Source organism: Acyrthosiphon pisum, chromosome A1 (assembly GCF_005508785.2).
Source record: "Acyrthosiphon pisum isolate AL4f chromosome A1, pea_aphid_22Mar2018_4r6ur, whole genome shotgun sequence".
NCBI lineage: Eukaryota > Metazoa > Arthropoda > Insecta > Hemiptera > Aphididae > Acyrthosiphon > Acyrthosiphon pisum.
This window is the reverse complement of record NC_042494.1, coordinates 150,439,498-150,463,974: the sequence shown is the minus strand read 5'-3', so window position 1 is coordinate 150,463,974 and position 24,477 is coordinate 150,439,498. Positions and strand designations below refer to the sequence as shown.

The 24,477-nt window shown below is 33.8% G+C and overlaps 1 protein-coding gene across 4 annotated transcripts in view; it reads left to right on the top strand.

Moving 5' to 3' along the window:
* The window catches only part of LOC100159889 (protein prickle), a 201,427-nt gene that overhangs the window by 124,356 nt on the left and 52,594 nt on the right, over positions 1 to 24,477 (top strand). For all 4 annotated transcript variants that reach the window (XM_008185650.3, XM_001946112.5, XM_016805044.2 and 1 more), the window contains one exon: positions 22,523 to 23,039. In XM_008185650.3, the coding sequence (XP_008183872.1) occupies positions 22,523 to 23,039 (517 nt within the window). The remainder of the gene's footprint in view (positions 1 to 22,522; positions 23,040 to 24,477) is intronic.

Here is a 24,477-nt window from a genome sequence, read left to right as displayed (position 1 = left end):
CGATTTTCTGAATATATGATATTATATACATACCAATATAAGAAGTGTATTGTACGCAAAGGGGCACTTAAAAAGAAGAAAAAGTTGTATCGCAAAAGGTTATGCGCCTGGGACGAGGAAAACTTCAATGGCGTTCATCCCTCCTCTGCACCATCTAGCTGTTACTCGATGATGATGAAATCTTCTACTTTTTTTTTCTCCATTCCTGAGCCGCCTTGATCCTTTTTATCCTTCACCCCTCGGTGTACACATAATACCCGTTTCGGTTTAATCGCTTCAATATCGCATCGAGAGCTCTTTACGAAATTTCACGTCTTGCGAAACCACGTTAAAAAAAAAATCCACCCTAAACTCCAGTTCGGTAACGACCTCGACGATTGAAGTGCATTGCCATGGGTGTGTATACGCACAACATGGTTTTATTAACGTCAACAAGCTTTACCCTCCTTATTATTGGACCACATCAGGTTTTTACCTTCCATCACTTTTGCACCACAAGTTAATTTTTCCCTTATCCAATATTTTATGAATCAACATAATGTACCTAACTTTTATTTAACAGTGTTTTCATGTAATTGTGTCATAACTATAAGTAATAATTATTTTATATCGAATTCGTTAAACAAATAATATACCATTTAAAGCCACACAAATTTATTATCCTATGCATTTTTAATTCCAAGCTATATAAGTATTTTTTGATAAATAATTTTTCTTTATTTACTTTACCGCAAAGCTTTTTTAATTCGAACAAAAATACATTTTCATCTCATAGGAATATATATATAATTCAAGAAATTTTATGATGAAAATTAAACTTTATATTAATATATGGGTACCTATTACTAATTTGGATAAATTAAGAATGAGATACAAATAGAATTTTTGCACTTTATTTCGGCATGGCTAGTTTTATTATGTAAATACAGTTTTCGTTCTTGTTTAGAAGGCAAATTGAGTTGTCTATATTTGTATGAAGTTTCGGTCTCGTGCACTCGTCGAGCAAAATAATTTCTACCTATAAGAAACTTAAAACAAATATTATATAATTTCTGTAATTTGTGATTTACTAAACAGTGGGTATAGGTAGCAGGTACACTATTGGAGCGTGTGGTTAATATATTATTGTGTCGGTACCTACGAGACTTTAGAATTCTAATTTTAATTCTATAAAAATAAAAAAAATACGCCATACGTATGAGAACCTCCAGTGATTGTTTTTCCTTTGTACATTTTTTCACCGTTAAAAAATTAGCCGCACACATACCTGTTATTAACGTAGCCATAATATTATATCTATCATCCGTATTATTTGTCCATTCCTTTCGGTCTCCTTCCTCAGAACACACACGCACACACATACACTCGCCGTATGATTGTATGAACCTGACGTCCTGCCAATAATAAGTCATCGCACAGGAATCCCGTGCATGTCAATTTGCAGGCTGTCAATTATACAAACGGTGGTCATAAATTTTTCCCATATAGTCGTTTATTACCTAGGTACCGGTTATCATTCACGGTTACTGGGTCGATATCCTCCGGGAAATTGTGAGAAAAAAAATAACCCATCGAAGTCGGTGCAACGAATAACTATAATATTAATATTGTTTCTGAAATAATAAAAGTCGAACAACTCTAGCGAAATCGTTGCGCGAACACTGCACGCCTTTTTTAGGGTCTGGAAAATAAAACGCCTTCAAAATACTTTGACAACCGCTGTTAGTATTTTGGTACGTGGATGACTTGTGTATGTGTACAGCAGCACAAAATCGTAAAAGTTTAAAATTCTTTTTAAAAAAATAGATACTTGTTCATTAAACTACTTACTGATAACATATTAGGATAAATTTACATTATGTTTAATTGCACTGACGCATATTATTAGGTATCTATATAGCTATTAACGAAATATTTGATCAAACATAATAATATATAAAATTATATTTCTTTCACGAGCTTCACCATACCACTTCGTTTAAGCTGTTAACTGGTCAATTAACCCTTAACCAGCCGAACCGTGACTGAACAATAATATCGACTTTTTTTTCATCAATAGAATTTTCACGATTCCACGTTTACGATTACCACCAGTATAAATCAAAATTAAATACCCTCTTTTGCTCATTTATTTCTAATTTCACTGACTTATCGTTGAATTTCCCGCGCACGCGTGACGTGTAAATTAAAATTCACAAGAAATAGTACTTTTACCACATTCGACAACCGGTTCACAGCGGTGGCCACCAGGTTTTTGATGTGTTGTTACACAGAGTGCGTGGAGACACAGACAACACTAACGAACGATAACATCTCGGAAAGTAAAAAGAAAAAAATATATTAAGATTCCCATTTGCAGATAACCATTTGCATACTCATCGTCGGCATATAATACACCCAACTAATAAGAAATAAATATAAATTATTGAATACGATTTACTAATACACAATGAACATTTGACTATTAAATTGTCCTCTTTATTGTGTAATTTGTGTTAAAATGCGCAGTTTTAATAAATTATTAGAACCTTAATTATTAACCTGCAGAAATACTGACGCAGTGGTGACAATATATCAATATATTTTCTTCAATCGTATTTTTTTATTTTATTTAAAATTGTACAGAGACAGCAATGTTTAGCTTACATTGTATGAAACCTGTACGGTAAAATTTTGTTCGGTTATCGATTGGTATTTTTTTAAACTCTAATATCTAATCTAGTATAGTTTAATTGTTATACAGACGTCTAATCGGTTTAATTGTTATTTAACTGGTTAAAGTTTATATATCAATTATTTTTTAATCTACAAGCGTACTATAGGTACCGTTATTTAGAATTCCAGAAAAAAAAATACACCATATAACATATTAATATACCACAAATACAGTATATGGTAACTGGTAATGCTTAATATTGTTATAAAGTATCTTTCAAAGTAGTGCAAAATAGTATTTCAACTTTTTCAACTTTTCGCCCTGCCAATCAATATAATATATTTTACTTTCATAGAATGTTTTTTAACTATGTATATAACGTATGAATCAATAATAATTTGACTTGGACGACTTAGCTGATCGTTGCACAAAATATGACGTATAAATAATATTAATTCGATAACACTAAAACGTTTTAAGAAAATATAATTTTTTTTTTTTGAGGCGTGTCAGTTTTATTTTCTAAATCCTGAATTCAATTTACATATAATATAGTATAATGTATAGTCGTTGAAGAAATCATAATCAATAAACATAATATAGTTAACACCGATAGAAAAATGACGTGAAAGTAAACACATACAAATCAATTTGAATGGCCCTTACCTTTATTATGAATAATATTCTGTTGGTAGGTATATAATGAGTACAATATTATGTTATATTATATACGTTCATGTGAATAATTCTAGTATACGAGTTACAATTACTTTTTATGATCGTCGTCAAAACACTTGCAGCAGTCTGTGCCAACCACAGACTCTTTGGTTATGATTGAATATATTATATTATTATACTAAGGTTCTTTATTCTTTAATCGAACATAATGTACCGTTGGCGAATCGAATAATATAGGTTGTATCTTTCACGTGTATCGTAATAATTATGTTAGCAAAAATAGATACATCTATAAGTCTATTGTATAAATGATGATTAAAAACCTATCTAACAGCGTTTCAGATTGTGATCGTAATGCGGTACCTATTTAGCTTACTTTACGCGACACGACAGGCCGTTTTAACGGTTGTTGAGCTTCGGTTTTTATCGCCAATGCTCTTGGAACAATCTAATTAGCTATTGAAGTCTTCGTTTGCACTATCATGGCGATGTCGTGAAGTAAACAAAAGAAAGATCCAAACTCGTCAAAAGACTATAAACGCACGTTTGTTTGAACGTATAAAAGTGGTGACTGACGAGTGCCATACATACAACCAGACGTGGTAAAGGTAAACACCATAATAAGTGTGCTTCAAGTATTGTGACTGAAAAATCGAGAGAGAGACTATACATATTATAATATATATTATATAATATACCGAGATGTTGTCAATTAAGTCTTATTTTACTGCTGCCGTCAAGCTTCACTGAACACAAAACCTTTTAAATAATGCACGAAATTGCTCATTAATATCATACTTTATTATGTACATAAATTAGTTCACTGAAATATTGTATCAGACAAACTCTACAATAGGTTAATTTTTTTAAATTAAAGTTCATATTATAATACTTACCTATTTGTGTTGTATACATATTTTTAGAAAACCTAAATACCTGGGTACAAAATCAATATGGATGCAAATACTTAAATACCAGTGTCTATATATTACTATATAAAAGTTCTAAACAACAAATTTGCGTGAAGGGATTTAAAAACATGCAAGCAAATATTGTACTGCATAATAATATACTGCAGGAAGTAGAGGTGTATAAACAATTTATGTATACTATTTTATATAGATTATTAAAGCACCGCGACTGGGACCGATATATTATAATACCAGAGCTGCAGTAAACTCGACGCTTATATTTATTATGCCTGTCACTCGTCGCGTATACGCCTCGTAATATTCAATCACCACTCGATATTATAATAACGACACAATCGTCTGCAGCTTTATAACCGAATCAGAAAACATAATACACACGCGTATAATAACAATAATAATAATAATGGACCTCCGCCGCCGCCGCCGCCGCCGTCGGGTTCACGTGACAATGATCCGCGTGTCACCTTCGTCGTCGTCGCCATCGCCGCACAGGGTACGTGACTTCCGAAGCCGCAAGAACGCGTGCCCGTGTATCACGCGTAGTCAGTACAACCATGAATTTGGTCCACGTCGGAAGTATATTAAATTATACTGGTAGATTATGTTTTTTTTATGTTATTATTTTTTTTTTTTTTTTTTTTTTTTTAGTAGTAGTAGTAGGCCACCGCTATAGAGGTACGTGATTGTATTCCCCTTCTGACCGCAAGTGTTGTACATTCGTCGTATAGCCGTAGCCGTCGAAGTCGTAAGTCGTCGTTCTCACATAATAAAATACTCTCTGTATGTACGCGCGATACACAATTATTATTGTTGATGTTGTTATAGTAAGATACATTATTATTATTATTATTATTATTATTATTTGGTACCTCTCTCTTTCTTATATATATATATATATATATATTTTATTCTTTTGAATGATACCGGCCGGGTATTACGTGTGCTGCGACTGATGTACGTGCGAGCCGGGGAAAACAACACCGATACACACCGATTATTATCTTTTAATTTTATCCGTCATGAACGAACCGTGACGGCACTGCTACGGCGCTGACAGATGGAATCCGCCGCTGCCATGCCGGTGTGCCATCCCACCGATCGAGGCTTGTGCACGATTCGACCGCGGTTCGAACCGTATTACCGTGTTTCGTGAATCCGCGACAAAAATAACAACAGATATATTACAGGTATTCTTTGTAGACGTCGTCTGTATATTACATAATTTCTCGCGTATAATTTGATATGGCCGTCAAACGAAGATTAACTCCCGTGCACGGCTATAATACAACACTATTAGACACGTATATTTCAATAATATAATACACAATATTATGCTCGAGAAGGACATATTATTATTGCGCGAAATATAATATCGTAGCACGCTGCTCTGGCGGTCCGAGACTATAATATAATATAAGAAGGTTAGGTAAAAAAAAACTGATGTACGATTTCATTAAATGATAAAATACGCACCGAAATACGTGAAAAATAAAATAAACGACAAAAAACATGATATTCGTGGTATTATATTTTTTTGTCGTTTTTAATTCCGAAATCACGATTAAGTCGTACACACAAAGTATTATAATTTTATTGTGTGTATCCAGATCTTACAAAATGTGACAAGCATAATACTGCTGCACCTACCTTATACAATATATTTTGATAATCGCATATAGTTGTATGTTAATAGTTATTATAGATAGATATTTGCATTACATTGTGTGTGTACTGTGTATATAGGTATCTAATATATGTATTATGTAATAGAAACTACACGCAATCTTATGAATTTTGCTTTCGGACGTTGAAAATAATTTAACCGTCACATTAAGCCACTACGTATGCAACAGGTGTTTCTAAATGGTGTTCACCTGTGGCTGAACATTAAAAATAAAACACGGGATCTATGTATATGCATAAAATATATATCTTCACGTATATGCTCTACGTGCGGTGTGCTGCTGTATTATTTGTAAAAATGGCTTCGTGTGTTGTTAGCTTTGAGAATTTGTGAAAACGGTATCCTTTTGACGTGCTGCAAGTTACATATTACATAATGTATATAACTTTGGTCACGACATTCTTGGGAACTTTGTCACTTTGAACACGCAGAATAACATTAAAATGTTAATATATTAATAGAAATTCACGGCAAAAGCTCAAATATCGAAGTCAAGCGCGTATATTACGTATATTACTATATATCATCGTGGACCGTGGTTTTGACTAGAAAATTATTCTACGTTACATGATTCTGAAAAAAAAAACTAATCAAAAAACGCGTTGGATTTATTGCTTGCTGTTTTCTCCTCGAATTCTGTTTACAGTTACAATAAATGTACACAAACGGTAGGTAGGTACGCGTAGTAGTAATGCGGACAAATATTATATATCATCGCAAGACAGTACAACAACTGCAGTGTAATCCTTCGACGAGTTTATTTTCATTTCCATTATCCAAATAGTTAAAAAATGTTAATTCTTCGACCAGGGCAAATGGTTATTGAGTGAAAATCACCGTTATCAAATAGACGGTCGGCCATGTTCTATAATATAGGTATTTATATATATATATATTATTTATTACATGGAACTCTGGTCGGTGTATATGGTAATAACCGTGTTTAAAAGAGTTTTTTCCTCCGTATAATTACTTCAACAGTCTCAAAAACGTAGCCGGGCCTCGTAATACGTGTATGTGTATACGATACGTTGATGCTCTACAACAGTGTTTTTATATGAAAAAAATCCACACGATAACATTTATATATTATATACCTATGGTCAGCTGCTGCTGCAAGGCGTGTCACAGGAGCTGGTGGTGCTGGTCCGCCACATTCTCGACGGTTGTCTTTCCCGCGGATATATAATATAGGTATGACGCTCTCGTGTTTCATAATAATAATTATAATATTATTACTGCAGTATTCATACTGCAGATTGGGTGGGTAAGGGAGAGAGCAAGAGAGAGTGAGAGGGGGGTGATGGTAAGATAGAGGGGGGAGAGATGTATACTCCCGTCATGTAGACACATATATATATTCGTTCACAGCGATTCCTCCGAGGTAATTTGCATTATAACACCATTTCGCATACGCACAACTGCAGCAGTACCTATAGCAGTGTTATATGTGCACAGAGAGATTTTTCTTTTTTTTGTTGATGTATTATATGCGTGTGCACATATGCCCCTTCGTTGCAGCGTCCATGAATTATTAATGATCTTCTCGACCCCGGTCGTCTGGTCGTTAGAGAGTATATACAATATACATATTATAATATATATTATACACCATTGACGCGTGCAACGGATTTGGCCGTTCCGCGATAGGACGATAGGTACCTATATAATGCGTGTGGCGTGTGTGTACAATATTTTATTAATATAGTCGCGACCGTTCGACGGCCGGTCGCGCAATTTGTCTAGACTCCTTCGACAACGACACACACACTATTATATTACATTATATACTATATACTCGCATCGCGCACACACACACATATATATACGATATCGAATATACGCGCTTATATACGAAACCGATAGAATTTGATCAGAGATTGTGCGAGGCATTAAAAACGGATCGTTCTCTATAAAGAAGCTGCGTGCGGCAGTGACATTATAACGCTGCTGCGTACTACATATTATTATATATTATTAAATAAATAAATTCATATATGGTTACAGGAATTCGAAGTATTTTCTACTCTATATTTTTAGGAGGGGTAAAACATAAGACAACGCAATGACCGACTCCAGTAGCTATTATAAAACCGTAGCACCTAAAGCAAATTGTTGCAGTGATTTTACCATTATGTATTGTCACCTATATCGTAGGTATATGCATAACTGTCGAGAGCCAGACGACGGATCAGAGTTTATACTGTTTACGCCCACCTGGCTAAACGACGTTTGCTATAATTATGCTTAGAATGTAATACGTCTCGTCAAAAAAAATTGTCTGTCAGATTGCTTGCTATTGCAGGAGCGGGCGCTGAAATCTGCATATCAGTCGCGTCGACTTAAAACAATTTGTCAAGTAATTGGTACGCCGTAGAGACACGCTGAACGGACATACATTATATATGTTTATATTTTAATGGCATTTCGCGCAATGGTAATAATTACGCTGCGGGTGGGTGGGCAGAGTTCCACCTCATTTCGTCCGTGATTACAACAGGTCGCGTCGTAGTATGCCGAGTGATTTTTTTTTTTTTAACAAAACGCACTCACCGTTTTCTCGGTCAGTTTTGGCAATTTTATTGTTTTCACGTGATCCTCAATTTAGGTTCTGTAAACCTGTTTTAATGTGTATATATATATTTTAAAGTTATAGTCCCGTTTATAATATACGGGTATAGGTAGGTAGGTAGATAGTCAATTTGAAGCTTAAAACTCTGGACTATCGAGTGCATTACGTTAAAATATAGTATTATATCATGTGTGTTCATCACTAATAATAATAATTAAATACAAAATTAACTCAGGTCCATCGAAAATAAAATAATTCTGTATAGCTTTTTTAAACGCGTGTCTATCGACTATTATATAATAATATTGAAACTGGACAGTAGTCCATAGACGAGAAAGTCAAATTTTTAATCACATCCGTTTTGACGTTATAAAACTGTAAACAATAATGGAAACTATGCAGTAGTAGCAACTTGTGCACCTACCATGGTAGCCTACCACTAGTATTATAAATGTCCATTAACACGTATTAATATTTTATGTTGTTCGTTAATTATCCGTGACACACAGTATAAGTACGGTACTACACACACACATACATAATAATATTAAGTTTTTAAGTTTCGTTTGTCCGACAATGGTTAAAAGAAAAACCGAAAATAATGTATACCTACGTAGGTACCTATATAAGTAGTTTTTAATTCTTAACCTAATTATTCTATATATATATTACTATATATATATGTCTATATCAGACATTAATCGAATCTAAGATTGATTATACTTGTGTAAAAATTAACCATAAACTTTTTTCCTCTATAGCTATTAATACTGGCGTTTGGATGATTAATTGAATAAAATGTTTTTCTTTCTTTTAATCTAACGGCAAAATAATAATATGTGATGGATACAAGTTACAACGACTACCGGCATCAATTTTAATGTAAACACGAACAATTAACGGAATGTAAAATATAAAAATGTTCTTTGTTGATGCATCATTTTTGATAATTTTCACCTTGTTGTCAAATATTTGAAATGGAAACATTGGCGGTATATTAATTTACAAAACCGGTTGTTATAAATAAAATTATACATAAAATCGTGATTGTTTCGACAGCCCACGGTCAGAATAACTTTATAAGTTTTATATAAATAAAAAAAACAACAACACATTATTTATACATAAATGTATATGTACATACGTACGAATTTGTACCAATAATTCGAAAGAAAAAAAATAGTGTAAACTCATCTGTTGTAATTAACCACACCGAATCAGCCACTTGCTGAATATTTCTTTTTCTTTTTTTTTTTTTTTTCGATTTTTGTATAGAAAACATAAGAACCGATCCTTCTAGCGCATGTTTGCGCACAAATTGTGAGCACTTTACATATATTTTTCGTATCCTCGAAGTATGTACAAGCAATTTTACACATAAATTAACTGACCGACAAAATAGTTTATACTCAGGTATTTGCGTTTGGAACACAATAATATACAACTTCACCATACAACGACACGTAATTATGGTTATTGGTATATTCACACCATACACAATATAATAATAATAATAATACGTGAGCATACGATACGTGTCTCTGTGGTTATTTTTCCGGAATTCATAAGCCTGCAGTTCGGTACCTACTACACTCGTTATAATATCTTGGCGAGCCACGCTTGTTGGGTTTATGGGGAGGGGGAGGCGCCGGGGGCCCACGTCCAAAAGCGAGATTTCTAGTCTGTAAAATTATTATCGATTGACCATTATTGTATTATTACCAATAACGGTATATTATAATATAATATGACCAATCAGAGTTTGACTTTTGACCAGTGTACAACAACAATAATAATAATACGACGGCTTATGAGATTCTTTTTTTACAAAAACAGATTGTTATTACTATTGTTAATAAACTGTATTTTGTTGTAATATATGGCGGCGTGTGTAAAGGTAACATTATATTTTTATCCAAACCGCGTTTAGAAAAATAATAGAACCACGATGTAGAAGTAATGGTAACTATATTATGTAATAAGTAATAACGTTATCAGCAGTAGAGAATACCATTAAAAAAAAAAAAAACATTTTAAAGCGACTTAATGACGAGATACAATTATTTCCTTATTAAGATAAAATGAAAAAAAATCTTGTTACCCCGACTTTTTTTTATATAGCTAGGCACATTTACAATATTAAGAAAGATATATATTATAGTATTAAGTATCGTTTTTATTTTTTTATCTTTAAGTAATTTTTGAAGTTGAACAAACGTTAACAGAGAACAAATTTTATCTACTGTTAAATAAAAAAAAATACGTTTTTCCTGCGAAAAGAGTTTTCCCGGAGTTTTCAATCAATATCTCAAACGTATTGTACCTACCTATACTTCTCAAGTTTCACAAATACATTTATTCTATAGACCATATAAGGTATACTGATTTCGTATTGATTTAAAATATAATCAATAAAGAAATAACCATTATTAAACCATACTACATATACTAGGTACTTCACACAACAAAAAGATAATATTATGATGGAATACGATTTTACGGAAATTAATCGATTTCTAAATAAAAAGTTCTAAGCATACTACTATGATTTAAAAAAAAAAAATCAGGAAAGATATACTAAGCTTACGTTTCACATAATTTGATATCTCACAGTATTCATTGTCCGGCAGTCTTATTTTTTTTTATCCAACCAAAACTATTCGGTAAAACTAAAACAATATCATTTGACATATTAATATATTATTATTATCTATGTTAATATCTTATATCTAACATCATAATATATTATGATTTTATTATTAACTATCTCCAAACTCTATGGTAGTATGATGTCGTTATAATAACTTCACATACGCTCGATTAATCTAAAAGAAATATTTTGGTTAGTAAACAACTCGATATTATTTTGTTCTTATTTGAATATTCCCTGTCATCGTCATCGTTGTATTTTACAACACACAAATCGCCTACGACTTGGATCGTCTCGAAGCACCACTAAATACACATATATATAATATTATATATATACTCAATCAATAGTCGGGTGATTATAGTTTGATAAAACTTCGTCTAGAACACTACTCATATACATATATATATATATATATATATATATTTTGTCCGCAATAGACGTACAAAATATGTGTGTAGAATAAGATATGGAATCTTCTCCTAGGTATTTTTTTTATGTACCTATACGACGTTTGCGTTAGGCAGGTATATACTATATACAATATATATAGGTAGGTACCTTCCCAAATTGAGATCCAATAACGCGTCATGAAGTTCGGCGCGTTATAGGAGCTCGCGAGGAATAGAAGTTCAATCAATCAATCTCGTCCTCCTCGCCCACCCCTGCACCGCCACGTCATCGCAGTCGTCGTCCCCGCGCTTATACTACACACATATATATATATATATAATGCCCCTTTTACGAACAGAATGCTTATCAAACCTCGGATTTTTTTTTTCGGATGTCAGTCTGCTACCGAGATTATCCGGTCGGGATCACAATGGCGCACGTCCAAGAAAGCCCCCGCGGTGGCTATACACAGGATGACTGGACAATCATTAGTCATGATTTTTTTTTCTTCTTTTATACACAAAGTCCATTAGTTCGACGGGAATTCGATTTTAAACGGATATAATATGCCATACGCCGCGGATATAATATAATATATATATATGCACATTTCTTTTGGCGTACGTTATATTATAATAATAATTATATGCGTGCGTGTGTCGCAGTCACGGGGAAGGGTTAGGAGGTGTGTTTGCTTTACATATTATATTATGCGAACGTAGAATACGAATATTTTATATGGTTAATCGATTCAATAAACTGCAGCAGATATGCGTTGCAATCAGACTCTACGCGTTGGTAATGATAATATGATCTTATACGATATGTGTCGGTTTCACCCGCGTGCTGCAGCAGGTGGTATACCGATTTTGTACATATTATATTACTTACTTTGAACGGATCTATACAATTTTGTATTATTTTATACATGTAATATTTCGCTGTAATTAAATTTATTATTTCCGGGAAACGTCTAGCGCGATATTTTACTCACGGGCAACTTTTTTTTCACTATGCTCCGCACTGCTCATGAATAATGAAAAATGAATATAAACATTATGCTAATTACTGCGGTAATCAGGCAAGTACGTACACCGGTATTGCGTTACGATTATATTATGTTCTCGAGTTTATTTATTTTTTATTATTTTAAAACCACCGTGAACTTGGATACCGGGCTGCGACCTACCTATATATACATTTATTATATACTATATACATAAGTATATGTACACAGCTAGACAGATATATGCGTCCTAAATATTATATATATATACATATATTGGTATATATTACATATTATAATGTATCGTCTAAAAATCAATAGGTATTATAGGTATGTATTATTGGCTTCTGCGACTTGGCCCCGTGAGAATACCAATATATACCGACATATATATACTTTCTGATCTCAGATTTCTCTGTCCATATATATATATATTATGCATAATATATGCAGTGTTATATTCTTATATGCGTGTACCAATAATATGTAAGTATATTCGCAAGTGAATCGCCGTGGCCTTTTGAAAGTTGTCGTGCACAACAAGCTGCATGTGGATGACGAACCGATATTTTCCTCTCGTTTTACACCTTCGACATGACAGTTAACAATGTGTGTAGGTTTTTTAGGACGAGGATAAAGAAAACGCACGCGCGCGCGAACACACACACACACACTCGTATTTATGCGCGAGTTTGGTTAACCTCGGCAATTTACACCTACTACCCATACTCATATATATATTTATATCGTGCATGGTGTATATATACACTATATATGATATTAAATTATAATATATTATATTGTGTATAGGTACCGCAGCTATACTATATAAAAACCAGTTGTCCAGTCTGCCAACGGTGTTGTGTACTTGTGTATATAGTATATTATATATAATAGCGGTATATTACTGGTATACGTGGTCATATATATATATATATATATATATATATTGCACCTATAATATAGATATACATAATGTATACGCGTATATATAGGCCTATACATATTGGCCTGTGTATATTATGTATTAGGTATACAGGTTGTCAATCTCTGGTGAAGAGGTCGTAAATACACAATAATAATAATATACATAACATAATAATATTTCGATTGTGCGTATTATAATATGTACGCACGAAAGACATCATATATATGCGCTGTGACGATGACGAATTTTTTCGTGTCGGTCAGATAGAAAATTAACTCACGAAATCGGCTACATGTGATATACAAAAATACGATATAGGTTTAATATAATATATTAATATACCAACTACAAATCGGACTAAAGGTCGTTTGGGTCTGGTGCATTACCTGTTGATTAGCCGTGTGTCGAGGAGAAGCTGCACCCGTCGACCATTTTTTTTCCCTCGTAAATTATCCTGACATCTTTATATAGTGTATAAATTTAATTACCATTCGCAACACGAACGCGATGCGTAAATTAAAAAGCGTACGCGTACATGCAGTGTACAACCTACAGTTGTACTATATATCGGGGCTATTAAACTAATAAACAGTGTGATAAGATTTAAAAAAAAAAAAATGGTTAGGATTACTATTACGTGGGAAACAACTCGACAATTTCCACTCCTAGGAAAATGTTATGAATAAATAATCTTATAGTATATGTTTTGTTAAACATTTTTTGGTAATGAAAATCTTACAAAAATTTGTGAAAAGTCAAAACATGTGAATACCCAGTCTAAAAACATATATATTATGTTAAAAAGTTTTGTCCCAATCATGCTTCCCAATCAATGATATACATTTAATCATGTATCGTATATACGGTATATAAGGTATATAGGTACGGTTATTGTTTCGACTTTAGCATTATAAACGTAAAATATAGGAGGTACTCGCAGTTCTTTAGTCGCTATATAATATATGAGTGAACGGCTACAGCACTGATAAAAGAATTTATTATACGACTCTCTCTAGACATTATGCCAAAATAATGGAGATTACTGTCTTACGTAGGTGTAGTACAGTCGCTAGACTGTGACTGCAGGTGGAACATTCTAAATTCGTAGCCGCCAACCCTATAATAATAATTCGAAACCCCAAATTATCATCATACCTAAGTGCGAGTTATGAGGGCTTTCGGGTCATCTTGAAATGATTCGTCTTGGTGATAATTATCGCGATTACGCACTATGAATATAATATACTACCTACCCTGCAAGAAACTATATTTCAGTGAAACAAAATTACACAACGCGACATTTACGTGACCAACCGTACTTCAACTCGAAACACTGTAAAAATGTATACTGATATAATAATTCACGGAAAACATAATACAAAAAATATTATACTTGTGGTTATTTTTTCGAACTTGCACTACAAGAAGTGAACAACAGGTTAGTTTCAACGAACTATCAAAAACAGTCAACGTGTACAGTATACACACACCACTGCAGACTACAACAGCAGTGCTAATACAATCTGAAAAACAAACTGGTATTTTCGGTTATTTAAAACCAATATTGTCATACTTCCCGACCACACAAAATGCATGTAATTAACCCAATAAATAGAACGCTATGTAGGTATATAGGTAGGTATGTTTTTCGTGGTCATTATAGTTATTACAAGGGACTATATATAGTTACGTTTTTTATTACTATTATTATTATAATATGCTTGGATGGATAATTATAATACAACATTTTACTGACTGCATATTATTTCAAATAAGTAATAATTACTCAGTGAACAATAGTGAGAAAACTGGACAGTGGTAGTAAAAAAAAAACACACACACAATTCGTTAAACCACTCCTACAACGCGGCAGGGCTTTTCTGTCTAGTCATTTTTTGTAATTTTTTTTCTTTATACGTGTCGTCAGACAACAGTTTTTTTCTAGATTCTATATATTGTTAGTTAAAAAAATATTATATGCACTTGGAAAGTAGTTTATAAACTGAATTAAATCGTCAATTCTACAAATGACACAAATTCCCACAATTAAATGGATGAAAATATTTAATCTTTTTAGTGAATTACTTTTGTTTTTAAAGACCTGAAAACTAAATTGATTTAAAATGAAACCATTTTTTTATATCAATTAAAAATCAAATGATGTATTACGTTTTATTGGTTTGTAATATATATTATGTCATTACGTAGTAGAACGAAACACACTAAAAGTAAAACAAAATAATCCGTAGGTATTATAATATAATATATGCGGTACCTTGTGCTGTATAGTATATCTAATGTAAGTTATATAATATCCAAAATAAACATAAATTCTAGTTTCCGACAGAAAATGTCACATTAATTGCTCATTACATGACTGCAGTATAGTTTTATTCTATACCGACCTCATTTCGTCGTGAATATATTACATACCCGAACCCAGCGTAGAAGTGTTATTATATGCTACTTGATAGTTGATAGCTCCATCTCGTTATTAACTAATTATTATTCACTGTTTAATTACGTATTGGGTACGATTAATATGCTACCTACGAATAATAATATTTGTTCACGCGTATTATATTCGCCCACAGTTATTATTTCAGTCATACGTTAAATATTATAATATCAACTAATAATGATTAAGTGTACGTAGGTGTCACGTAAAACAATCATTATGGTATGAGAATATTATGTAAACATATATTTTCTGAATTGAAACCCCTGTTCAAATATGATTTATAATAATGTGTAAGACATAAAATATGAAATACCTGTGAAATTGGTCTTTAATATGCAGTACCTAAGCCGTAAGTGACAAGTGTATACATTTTGAAATTTCCGACATTTATTATATTGTAGGTATAATATCATTATGCCAACAGTCTAATTTTTATTTTTCCATTTTCATATTCTGTCTACAAGTCGTCCCACTCACCCACTGTAACAATTTATTCAAAAACTCCATATTATATAGATAAATATCAATAATTATATTCTTATTCTATAGTCACGATTAGATTAAGGTACGTAACAATATAAGCTAAGTATACTTCAACAAAAAATGTAATTTTGTCTTATATTTATTACTTTGTATTTAATTTGTTCAGTGGCTGTGAGTATTCAGAGAGCTGGAAATTGATACTTGACGTACTGTGTAATTGCGTTGGTGTTTGAATGTATTTAATTATTTTGTAATGCTTATTATTACATGTACCCCCCTCCACCTCTACAAATTCGAAGTGCATGAATGTCGATTGCATCCTGCGCTTGTTACAATAACTATACGTTTGTTACAATTACACAGTTTTACGATATTACATTTTGTGCACGTCAAACATGGGCCTACGGGGTAGACAATCGATACTGTATATACCAATATCCATGTCCCTAACAATGTACATCGGCAATCACGATGACGTGGTAATTCGTATCTCGAATATATAGGTGCAAAAAGCGCATAATATTTTGCTGCAGTTGGGTAAAAATTAGACTTTACAATAATCATTTATGAGTATTTTTATTTTCTTGACGTTCGTCTTAATTACCTACTGCTACGACATTTAAAAAAATATATAATTTATAAATGGAAATCATGAAATCGAATCATAATTTTGATAATAAGTTGTTTATGGTTTTATATATAAATTACGTACAATTTGCATACTATATAAAACTGTTTCCTCCGCGGTGGCATTGGCGCCCTTAATTCGGCTCCGATCTCGTTACGCGTAATACAGTCATAATAATATAAAACATAATAAACCGAAGTACGAACGCGAGTCTCATAATATTATAATAACAATAACAATAATTATTATTATTATTATTACAAGTACCTTAGGTACTAAAACTATACACATGACGTTTCAAATGGAAGACGTCACGGCACGTAGGTACCGCTGCACGCGCTCGTCGGGACGTATATCGTTAATTCATTTGGTCCATTACGGTCGAGCTGCAGTCTCGCTGCAATCAAACACTTCTCCGGTATCGTGTATTACCGTGTTATTACATATATATATATGGGTACCAGCTATACCTATGATATTTTATTTATACGCGCGAGGCGGGTTTTCGTGAATTATTGCCGCAAACGTCACGCGTACCTATATATGTAATATATTTTATAGGCATAACATACCTTCGTATGATCGTTACAAGCATAACGTGCCTATATATATATATATATCTGTAAAATAAGTACGCGTATTAAAACGATATAATATACGAAACAACAATAAATATAATGATTGCCACGACGACGAAAACGACAACTATGATCATAATAATAATTGGGTACTTCGAAGTGAAAATCCCGTCACGCACGACGTGAAGCGTTTGGTGATGCCGACGACGACGACGACGACAAACGGTCGAAGGGCCCGCGCGGGATTCATCTTCGGGTTCCAAATATACCTCTGCCCCCACCCAACCACCCACCGAACAACCCATCGAGAGCGGAGAAAAAAAAATGTCGATCGTCCGCCGCGGACGCACTATATATCATCATCACCAGTTCGTTTAGTGTGCTGTGAGCAATTGAAATGTCAAATTAATATTATACGGGACGCCGCGCGAGGAGTTTATCGTGCCCTATAATATAAGCCGGCCGGAGAGAAGTCCGCCGCTCCGCGAATGGGTCTTATATATATATATATTATATTGTGCTGTGTGTAGGTATATAGGTAACCATATATATATAATAATATCATACTATATTATAATAATATGTCCGGGAGGCCACGCCAGTGATTTATACCGCGCCGAAGCCTTTAGCGCGCGCATACAATGGACCGCCGGACAATTAGCATAAATAATTATAGCATGTGTGCGTATAATATAGACTCGCGGCGGCTACTTTTTATCCGGTTTTATTTCCCCCCCCTAAGCTCCCCCGAGCGGCTGCTGCCCCTATTCGCCGGTCATCCGTATTATTCGTATATAGCCCGCTCGCCTCCTATTGCGATTATCGTCATCATCGTGACTATTTTCTAGATTGAAACCCATTCGTCTATAGCTAGATCGCAACGTCCAGATACTACTTTTAGCCGCCTTCTTTTCCGTATATATATATATATACACAGGTGTATATCATGACTTATAATATTATATATATATATCATCAGTAGCATCTGGACAAACCCGCGACTTGGCTCTTGAAAAAATGAAAAAATATCAAATATGGCGCTATATGTAGGTGTACCTGGATTTTGTGCTTACCTCTGTAAACTAATTCGACCGAGACGGGGCAATCCACCTATGATGGATTGGATATTATAGTACTTATTTTGTGTATTTCCAAACGCGGTTCAAATTAAACTCTAAATTTTCCTGATATCTCTAATAATTTTGTTTCTCTAACCAATGGCAATACCCTGTACACGATATAAGCAAAAAAATATTCGATTTTCGTAAGTCAAAACGAAATTCAAGTGTTAGGCACCTTATAGAAACATATTATTTAAATATTAAGGTTGAAATACGAAGCTATATCCGAGTCCCAAGGAATATGTCTGCAAAATTTGATGCCAATCTGTTCAGTAGTTTTCTATAAGCGAAACGTAAATTAATTTTCAAATAATACGCCTACGGCCTACAGAGGTTATAATATGCGCGTATGAAAACAAAATCTAATCCATGAAAAATTATGTAACAATAATGTAAAACTCGCAGTGAGTATTAGTAAGACTTATAAATTATAATATTATTATGACGTATGGGCGAGATCGCTGTGTAGAGGTATGAATTCGCTAAGAACCAAAAATTTAGGGGAGGGATCGTCTGCTGTATTTGGGTCTGTAACGCATAACTCGTAAACATACATTTTTCTTGTATCTTCTTTAAGCCACGTATATGTCCAATAACTCGATGGACTTTTCGTTTTTCTTTAGCTATTGATAGTCTTGATCGGTGAATCGTTTTTAAAAACTAAAAGTTATATTTTTTTATAAAACCATTATAATTGTACCGTTTTAAAAAACAATCAACGAACGACGCGTGTTAATGATAATAATTGTTACCTACATTATTATGTTTTGTTTTAAACAAAATCGGAAACTCATTGGGTGCTATGAACGTGCTGAAATATACAACGCGTTCATCGATCGCGATACCAAGCGCAATAATTATAATAATAGCACATTTTTCTCGGTATCAAGTATTTTATAAACAGTTTTAAAAAACATTTTTCAAACCATAATATTTTATTTGCCAATTAAATGTTTTGTAAATTATATTTATACATCAAAACGAGTTTTCTCCACACGAGACGGCTTCGTGTAATTTTATTTTATGCGTATATGCAGTAAAATCTTTATTTATGAACACGCGCTCTTATAATGGACAGTTTTTAACTCTTATAAATAGTTATAGGTAGTGATATTTTTTATTATTATTATAAACTTATCGACACCATAAACACTATGTTTTTATCACTAGGCAGGTGAATCTCGCTGCAGTAAATCATGAAATTAAATAACGCGTGGCATTAAAATATTGCTTATACCGCGTGCCTAATTTGATAGTAATATTATTTTGAGAATATGTCGTAACGAAGTACCCAACGATTATAGGTTTGAAATATTGTTGCCGAACGCTGCAGCAGGATTTTTGCATATTATAAAGACTCGATAAGAAATGAAAAAAAATCATTTTTTTCCTACTTTTTTTTTTTTTGTCAAAAACATCGATATTACATACTTTGTACATTATTGCGTAGGAAGTATTTGTAGAGTCCCGTCGCAAATAATGCGAAAGGTTTTCTGAAGAAAAAAAATTCCGCATAAAAATTCTGTATCTCATAATATTACGCACGGCCGCATAGATATAATATATTATTATGCGAACTGCGGTCATATAGGTAACGTCCTTTTGAACGCTCTAATTTAACATCAAAAATACACGCGCGTGCGTGTGTGTGTGTGTGTGTTGTGGGTATTCAATAAATATCACTGCGTCATATCTCTCGAGCAAATATTAATAATATGTAGGTATAATATCAAAGCGTAAAATCAAATATCGCCGGGCAGCGGATCCCGTGAAATTGTATGCCGTAGGGTGCGTATATTATCCGCGGGGCTAATATTCGGGATACGAGTAATGACGACGACGACGACTTGGATTATTGTAATCATAATAATTGAGATTATGATTATGACGATGAAGACGACCACGACGATGATGACGATGATGATGGTAATAATGTAATAAATCGGGATAGCCGATATACTGCAGTGTCGCAAACTCGGCGGAGATATATAACGACATACTTATTATACATTACAATAATAATTATATAATCCTAATCCCTAAATAAACGTTTCATATTTCTTTTTTTTATTCAGCACCTAAATATAATACCTATATACCACAATATTATACGCATTCTACGTCTCGCCTCATAAACGAAATGATTGTCTATTCGCCCCGGTGAATCGTGATTATATAGGCAAAGACTCGACTTGATTATTCGTCCATAATTCCCAGGTCGCTATAAAATGCCATAATACGTCGTTTTTATTATAAAAAAATATATGATATTATATTACAGATGTCGGAAACTGATGTTTGTAGTTTGTACCACTTGGTACAATATTCGGTATGGCTCTGAATTATAATGTACAGAAACAGCCGCCAAAACGTTCGGGTTAAAAGTTCATCCACCGACTCCCGGGGGCAATTTGTATATGTTAAAATGTTTATTTTTTCACATGCAGGTAAACCTATTACCTAATGCTATTCTATCTAAATCTAACCAGTATGAAATGGCTAAATTTTTACAAATTTATAATAACGTTTCACCCGGTGATGGCCACATTAGATGATTGATCATATTATTGTTATACTTAAAATATGAGTGTCGACGTATTCGTAAAATACCTCCTAAGTAACTTAATACCTTCCTAAATACCTTCCTAATCTATGCATGATTAGCGTGTGGGGTACATTTTTAAAAGAATAAAAAAGCTTTAATAACAATGAGCTCTTATTTTCTATTATATATGTACTTGTAAACAATACGTGAGAAAAATTTACAAGTTGACTTTCCCAATGTGTAGTATTTTGTGATTTCGCGGCATACATATTTTAATTATAAAATATTTTATAAAACTACGAAATTAATTTTAAATGTTTCAATTAAAATTATTTTAATATGTTCATAATACGATATTGTGTACCAAAAGTGTAGAATTCGAGTGGTGCATTTGTTAGTAATTTAAAATATCTACCTAAGCAATAAAGAAATATATTATTATTAATGCAAATTACTTTAGAGCACATTATTTGGATAACGGGGGTGCTTTATTATAAATTATAATAGATAGTACAATTTATTATTAGGTCGTATTCACATCCTATAGAATCAAAACATTTGAGCGCATTTATCGTTATCTGGGTGTTATATATGTACTAAATAACATTATTACGTACCTACGATGATAAACACGAACGAAAGAGGGTCGCCCCGAAGATAAGTTTATGAAATATTGTTTCATCAATAATTAGTTATAGATAAATAAAATTGTGCTTCGCTGTTCACAGTATGACCATAATTTTAATCGTTTTTTGGTATTTAGATTTGACCTAATCCAATAACCACCTAACCTACAACATTCATTACGATGATATTATTCATCAGTATAGTTTGAAACGCAGTCGTTCTATGTTTCACAAATATTTAGGTGTATAATATAATATATAGGTACTACACTGGCATTGAAAAATACGTCGTGGGTCATAACTTGTGCATGACTGCATGAGGTACAACAAATGTTTGTCTGGATGCTGTGAAAAATTGATTACCTAGCAGTCGTCCATGCATTATACCGTAGAAATATAATATAATATATCATCATATTATATTAATCGAACACCATCTAAGTTTAAACTTGGCAAACACCACGACATGTTCAAAACCACCAAAACTATAAACAAAATAAAAACATATATTGTACCTATGTAATAATATCCTAACGACGGAAAAAATGTTTACTAATTGGAATGTTCTCATCGTTTTTCAGACAAGTGTGCCGGAACTGCAACTGTCCGAGGGACGACCACAGCAGCGGCGGCAGCACCAGCGGCAGCCACAATAACGACCACCACCGACAACTGACGATCGCCGACACGGCCTCGTGCGGAGGAAGTGGTGCCGCGGCGATAATGTCGTCGTCGGCGATGACCGGCGTCAAGCGGGGCACGCCCCCGCCACCGTTGCCTCCGTTGCCTACGGGCCCACCGGGTTACGATCAAGCGATCGGCGGTTACGAGAAGCTGCTGGCCGCCACGACAGCCGTGGGCGCGACGGCCACGTCCACGGCGTCCGTGGCCACGGCCGCTGGGCGCAAAGACCCGTCGGCGGTCGCCGCGCTCCACCTGCAACACCACCACCACCACCATCCGCACCACCTACATGCCGTGGCTACGGCCACGGCAGGCGGAGGCGACCCGCAACAGCGGCACTCGCACTCCGACGACGATTCCGGGTGCGCGCTGGAGGAGTACACGTGGGTGCCCGCTGGACTTAGACCAGATCAGGTCGGTACCCATATTTATTATGTCATTATACATATTATACATATATAATATATAATGGTTTTTATCTAATTATTATTAATAATATCAAAATAAGAATCGAATTCGGCTCTCTTTTGTACGCGTCGAGATGCCTACAATATAACATAATATATTACACTATATATATAATAGTTACTTTATACACGAATTCTTTCGGACTTGACGCGCGCAAAACCTGTTTTTTCGTTTTTGATCTCTTTCGTATAAGTCAGTCTTAATTCCTATTACGGGTAGATTTTTGATAATAATTATATGATGTTTGAATTCGACGCACGAACGGAACGCAGCAAAATCTAACGAAATAATGTTATACGTGGTACGTTGGGATAACTCAAATAATAATATTATTGTTTTGTGACCTCGTCCAGTCCCCGACGTATCTTTTAGATGTAAATTTAGATAGGTGCCAAAAGTCCGACCTGGAGTCATTTTGGTAATAATAATCTAATAAATAATATTCAAATAGAACAAAAACAACAAATCATTTATACACGAGTTCGTGCCTATGTTTCTCAAAAACTCCAACTACGAACACATATCCAACATAGTAAATAAAAAACATCATAAAGAAATATTCAGAAAAAGAACCCTAAACCTAGCATAAATATATACAATTAACAGCAAACAATTACTTCATAAAAACTCGAATCTCTCTGCAAGAACCTAACCTAAATAAAGCAAAGATGTAAAAAGCGACCACGTCTTGGTTATAATAATATTATATTATAGTCGACGGCGGCTAATAATGTTTTAATCGTTTTTCCGACGTAAACATACTCGTACACTGTTATTACGTAACTACAGGTGTGGCAAAACCACGGGTAGGGTCTTGACTCTTGACAATTTTACCCCCTCAAATAATCATATAATAGAGGCATTTTTCCTTTTCCCGCAATCTTCAAATAATTATTGTTTTTCATTAAATGGTGCGGCTCGCGACACTCTCGCCGCCCCCCCCCCCCTATTATATCTGTTATATATAATATTATATTATAGTCTTACGATAATCGTACCGCAAAATCGTTTCATCCGTCGCGGCGGTCCAACTGATGAATAAACGAATATAAAGCGAAAAAAATGATGAAAATATCATGACCGACACGTGAAATCTCCGCTGAATCCGCGGTTTGTTAAACATATTTCTTCGTCGTTGCGATATTTTAAATTCACGATAACGAACGCGTATTATAGTCCCGAACTACCGTGGGGACGCGAACTATACCTACCTACGCGAACGACATGAAAACATATTATATTATATACTCGCGCATATGATATTATATTACAACATATTATTATTTTATTATAATATTTTGTTTAATGGCATCGCCGTTTAACAATACTTCAAACAAATTTCGCCGCCGCCGCGACTGTCAACTGCACAACATTTCCGTCAGAT